At 30.2% G+C, this 6,230-nt stretch overlaps 1 protein-coding gene across 1 annotated transcript; it reads left to right on the plus strand.

The window, feature by feature from the left end:
* Positions 1-2,037: 2,037 nt before the first annotated feature.
* On the plus strand, positions 2,038-5,387 carry LOC124536721 (eukaryotic translation initiation factor 4E-binding protein). The gene is made up of 2 exons (XM_047113290.1): positions 2,038-2,286; positions 4,277-5,387. Exons 1-2 carry the CDS (start codon positions 2,145-2,147, stop codon positions 4,480-4,482), a joined length of 348 nt encoding a protein of 115 aa, XP_046969246.1. The 5' UTR covers positions 2,038-2,144; the 3' UTR covers positions 4,483-5,387.
* Positions 5,388-6,230: the final 843 nt, after the last annotated feature.

Here is a 6,230-nt window from a genome sequence, read left to right on the forward strand (position 1 = left end):
AAATATATATGCATATTATTAATAATATTTTAATAAATATGTATTTATCGAAATTAAAATATATTATAATATTTAGACAATGTTTATACATTTTTAATGCGATCGTCAAGAATCGATAACCGGTTCGGTAAAAATAATATCTGAGGTTTTAATAAAACGAGCGGAAGAAACTAAATGTTTTTTTGTCATTTTTATTTTTAGGGTTCCGTAATCAAAGTGTTATCTGGGCCTACACCGGCTGTGTCTGTGACAAATGGCTAGTCTGAATAAAAAAGATTATCTGTCTGGCATTTGAATTACTCAAAGAATATGTGTAAACATCTCTATCATAACAAATAACAAAAACAAAAATAAGTCAACAGTGATACGGAATGTTTAGTCGACGAGTTCGATTCGCACTTGGCCTATTTGTAATAGGAAATAGCCTACAAACGATCACTATAGACCCAGGTATTATTTCAAAATATTTATATTTTTAGATATGAATATTACAATTATGTTTCTAAGCAGAGTTTTATGAGGATTTAGAGGACATAGGTAGACATAAACAGATAAAAATAATAGAATGTTGTTAATTTTATCTAATAAAAAGATAAGCTTTATCGCCATAACAACTGTGCTGTTTTAAAGCATGAAAAAAATACTACGCACATGTTTTTTTACGTGTGTAGGAGCGTTTATTAGATAACATATCACGCGTGTGTGCGTTTAAACAAAGAGTAAAACAATAATAAATGTTTTTAATTTTTTTACGTCAAAATTAAATTTATCTTTACATTTTGAAAACATTTTGCTTATAATTAGAATTTGCTAATTACGTTATATATGAAACTAGTTGTCGCTCGCGGCTTTGATAAAGATTATAAATAAATATTCACATTTATTATATTTTGAAACGCCTGTATTTATCAATACTTTGATTTTGTGATATAAACCTAAAGTAACTCAGAGATATGATTATTTCTATAAGGTTAGGTTAGGTGAATGAATGCAACTAATGAGAATAAAAACTATTATTCTACAACGAGTTAAGAAATAAACATAAATGTTACGATAAAAAATAACTTTGTTCATTGAATTTTTTTTTAATCTGGAACGTTTCAGTTCATTATTTGCTACTTAGTATAGTCAGTTACATCTGTCAGCAAAAACAGTTACACAAGCAAAAACAGAACCTATTTACATTAAACAATCTCGTCCCATTTTTTTGAAAATCGCCGAAATCTTGTAAAATAGCAATGTATCAAATTAGACTGTTTATATATTTTCCCTGAAATATTGGTGTGAAATAAAGCAATACAATCGTATTAAATAATTTACTTAGACAGAGTTTACAGAGAATTAATCTAATATTTCAAAGGCGAAAGTTTGTATGTATGGGTGTTTGTTACTCTTTCACGGAAAAAACTACTTTTGCGTACTGAATGTTTTTCCATTAAATTTTACAATAATACCATCATAGCATATATTATGTAAAGATAATATATGAATAATACTTGTCAGCCTACCTCCAAATATTCTACCGCTAAACTACAGTACGCAGTATTGTTGTCTTCCGGTTTGAAGGGTGAGTGAGCCAGTGTAACTATATGCACAAGACATAGCATCTTAGTTCCCAAGGTTGGTGGCGCATTGATGATGTAAGGAATAGTTAATATTTCTTACAGCGTCATTGTCTATGGGTGATGGTGACCATTTACCATCAGGTGGCCCATATGCTCGTTCGCCAACCTTATCTTAAAAATACCTTAACCAACCATACCTTAAAAATCGTGAGTGAAGTTGCGGGCTAAAGCTAGTGAATAATAAATCACTTATTTACATCTATTTAATGATATAGTATGGGTCAAACTCGTTTCGAGTTATTTCCAGAGTTGTCTCTCAGAGTTACTCGAATATTATGTATAAGTAGTAATCCGTCTTATCTACGAGTATATTCAATAATAAATATTCTATGAATGTTTTGATGGTGCACACTTATACATATATCTCATGTTTACACTGTCACGGCTCTGTGTGCGGGCTAAGCGGCGAACGTATTTATTTTAGACACCGGCGTGCCTCGGCTCAGTTCTTGGCACTCCGATCAGCTAGCTGTGTGTGATTGTGATTTAATACTTTAATAAAAGGGAATATAGTTGAAAATGTCGGCGTCACCAATAGCAAGGCAAGCGACGCACAGTCAAGCCATACCTTCGAGGAGAGTCCTCGTTACAGACCCTGCCCAAATGCCCGATGTATACTCTAGCACACCAGGAGGCACCATTTACTCTACCACGCCTGGAGGTAGCGATTTATCTTAACTCTTATTTAAATACGTACAAGGTTCAGTTTTGCTATTAGCTTAGAACTGGCCATATATGAAAAACGTAAATTAAATTATCAAACTCATTGTATTAAGTGCGTCTTTATTACTAGTTGTTCTAAGCACGTGTTATTAACCTCAAACAAAAAGGTTCATTCACGCAGATATGTTTCGCATTCCATTTTTGAATTGATATCCGTTATCACTAATTACATCACTAATGTCAATAAACATCACATTACATAATACCACGTGTTCGAACTGATAGTACCATAAACTGGGTTAATAAGCGTTGTTAAGGTAAATAACCTATGGCTTAGAGTTAATTGAGTTAATTTGTTCAATAAGATTAATATAGCCTCGCTTTGCACTTGGTAAAATTAGATGTGACGACGACCGCGTGTTAATCGGTTATGTCAGACCTTGATACCGTATTGCGCTGCGCAATATATGTCGATAGGATAATTTTGGTGATTTTGTGTGTACAAAATTAATAATTAAAAAAAAGGAGGTTGCATATGACACGGATAGCAAGTGAATTAGTATATTGTTTTTTTTTTTATTATTTTCGTCAAATGCAATACACGTTAAATAAAAAAATATTATGATATGATAGTTTTGTGATGTTTGTTTAGGTGTAATCAAAATTTACATAAAATATAAAAAAAAAAAATATTTAATACAATCGATAAATTTCAAAAAAACATAATATATAATAAGTTTTTAAATAATATCAATTATACAATATTTTTATCAAGACTCTTGGTCTTAATTGATATTTAAAAAAAAATATTTGTGTCAATATCATTATTAATATATATTAAAAAAAATATTTATTTTTTTATTAAATAGCCATACCATTAAGATTATATAGAACATTATTATATATAATTTATAACACAAGACTTTTATTAGTAATAAAAAATAACTAGCCATTTTGCATTTAGTTCCGCGTCACACTTGTTTATTAACATTATGTAAATAAGACGCCATGTTTGAATTTAGAATACATATTTTATAATAGAATTTAAATTCGTTACTTGTTTTCATAACAATGTACGTCGCAAAATTTATTGCAATGTTTTTATAGTACATCGCGAATCTTCAGATACAAGAGTCTGTGAATAGAAAACGCCCACTTACATTTAAACGAACATTATGAAAAAAAACACAAGAAATTTAATTATATATCTATGTAAAATTAAATTTCTATCTATTCTATTATATAAAAATAAAAGTAACCTATAATAATTTCTTAATATAATAATTTTCTCGTTTATATTTGCTCCACTTACGCGTAAAATTACTAAAGTATTACCCGCAGAAAAAATTAAAATACTAAAAAAATATTAATAAAAAAGCTATTGATCGATAACAATCAATAATAATATATCGATATAATTTACATGGCGATACGGTTTTGTGCAAACTGATCAGATACTTTCCGCTAAACAAACAATGTTTAAGTATTTTGTGTTCCGATTAAAGAGATGATTGAGCCAGTGTAATTTCAGTTTCAAGTGACATAACATCTTCCTAGTTCTCTAGTTCCTACAGTTCAAGGTCAAATTTCTGACAGCGCCAATGTCTGTGTATAGTGATGACCACCATTTTGGAGCTTCTATTAGTCCGTCGACCTATCAATACCATAAATATATTAATAATCGTTTGAATTAATTCAAGTAACGTTGATATTTGTTCGCGAAAAGCAAATATTAGCTCATTATAAATTAAAAATAAGTGGATAACTTTATATTCTTGCAAAAGTCATGAGTTTGCTGGTCCTTCTTTAAAGGATTCTATAAGATATCTTTAAAATGGTGAAAGCATACGTTTTGTTTCTCACTAGAAATTATGATATTAGTGCCTTTTTTCAAAATTATATTGACAATAATACCGAATTATAATTATGAGTGTATTAATTTGCTTTTTGTGACATTTTCAGTAACACTGTTTTTCTTTTTTTTTCAGGCACTCGCATAGTCTATGAAAGGTCTTTTATGATGTCACTACGACAGTCACCAATATCACAGACACCACCCAAGTGTTCTCTACCTGCTGCGCTCTTAAAGAACCCATCGAACGCACAGCCATCCCCCGCGACTCCTGCGCAGAAACCACGCTCGAATTCCATTTCATTCGACGAATCACAGGAGACGTTTAGTATGGATCTCTAATTCGTATAAGTTAGTACATAATTCGTGTCTTTTAAAACCCCTGAAAAGAAAAAAAAAACAAATCAATCTCATTGGATAATATCCGTCACAGATTGGATCACACCAAACGAATAAGCGTAAACAAACTGATTTGATTGGCTATTATTTTTGTGTATTTGTTGTACATATTGTGCATATATACATAGGTATCACAGAGGTCATTGACGTTTCAATTGTAATAATATCACACGATGCTCTGGCGACTAGTCAAATGCCAAGAAACGATATCAATAATTCTTTATAATATTAGTTAGTCAGTTACAAGATCTACGATTAACATAAGTTATTTGGTTATTGTTTATGTTATTTTAAGTAACCTAAGTTAAGCCAAACTTAACATAAGATGTTTGACTGTCTATATGGATCAGTAGCTTGACCGAGCAGTGGGGTGAAATAGTTACTGAGTTTTCATAGTATCAACCCGCTGTTTTGTATGTGACTGAGTTATTTTTAGCCGTGTAAGAGTGCACCTGTATCTGCGCAAAGACTTTGTATAACTCATTGATCTCCATTTTATGTATTTTTTTAATGTAATCTGGCAAGAGACAGTATCTAAGACGAGTTTGCTGGTTCATTTTTATTCGCTTGGTGTGTCATCGACATTATTTTTTTATTAAAGGCATGATTATTTTATTGCTTGGCCAATATATTATGTAAAATTCTAGTCACATATTATGACGGGATATTTGGTTCATTTTTATTACTATTATTTGTGTAATAGTAACTGTATTAAGATCGACAATTTTGTTATTTTTTTTGGCTGTAGCAAGTATTTGTTTAGGAAGTTATTGTTAAAAATAGGTTTTATCTTACGCGTGACTGAAACGTTTGCGATAGGAATACAATTCTTTGCCAAAAAATATTAATAAAAAAAACACAATTTCTAATGGAATGGCTGATAATTGCGCTGGTTATTTATATTAAAAAAAAAAAACAAATTTTTAATGTCTAAATATGTAATGTCACACGTATTTTTTTAAAATCCTACATATGAAGCAAAGGACACATGTAAATACGACCTAGATTTAAGCTGCGTATAACGCACAATTATAAAGTATTTTTCTGTATTTTAAGCAAGTGCCATTGTACGATAGAAGATAATTTTAGGATAATTTTCTTCTTTAAATGGTGTTGCGATATGGGTAATCTCAGTATGTTTGAGATATTCGGTAAATGATATGTATAGGTCACATTATTTAATGTTTTAATTGATGTACTATAGTTACAGGTCGCTTAAACAATGAGATAATATTGAAATCAGAAACAGCTTTGTCTCTTTCTCGCTTATTGAACTATTAAATAGATTTAACAAAGTGAAAAAGAGATAAATGATTATTAGTATCCATGGTAGCGTTGAAACAAAACAACTGCGGGGCTGTTATTTTTAAAATTTTTAATTTCTGTCTGTTCTGCTGTTACTACATTGTTAACAAACACACCCAGATTATGGTGTGTAGTTATGTTTGTATCAGCATAGACAAGGGGTTGTTATGTGAATGTCATAACTAGTTTAAAGCGAAAGGGTGCATATTTTAAACAAAAAGGTCGTTTATTCTCACTAGTGAATATAGTAAGTTGTCTTAAAATCTCAAAACTTTTGGCTTATGCGGCCAGTAACTTTAGATATATTCCTAGTTTTTTAAATGTTGACTTTCTTAAAATTTAATTATGTTAATAATCAGACTGTAACTCAAAGTTATTCGATTTGT

Source organism: Vanessa cardui, chromosome 17 (assembly GCF_905220365.1).
Source record: "Vanessa cardui chromosome 17, ilVanCard2.1, whole genome shotgun sequence".
In the NCBI taxonomy this organism is placed as follows: Eukaryota; Metazoa; Arthropoda; class Insecta; order Lepidoptera; family Nymphalidae; genus Vanessa; species Vanessa cardui.

What these genes read in the sequence shown, in the direction of transcription:
- LOC124536721 (XM_047113290.1), top strand. Translation starts at nt 2,145, where the DNA reads ATGTCGGCGTCACCAATAGCAAGGCAAGCGACGCACAGTCAAGCCATA. An exon ending in TTACTCTACCACGCCTGGAG is followed by an intron (nt 2,287 to 4,276) that starts GTAGCGATTTAT and finishes TTTTTTTTTCAG; the next exon opens with GCACTCGCATAGTCTATGAA.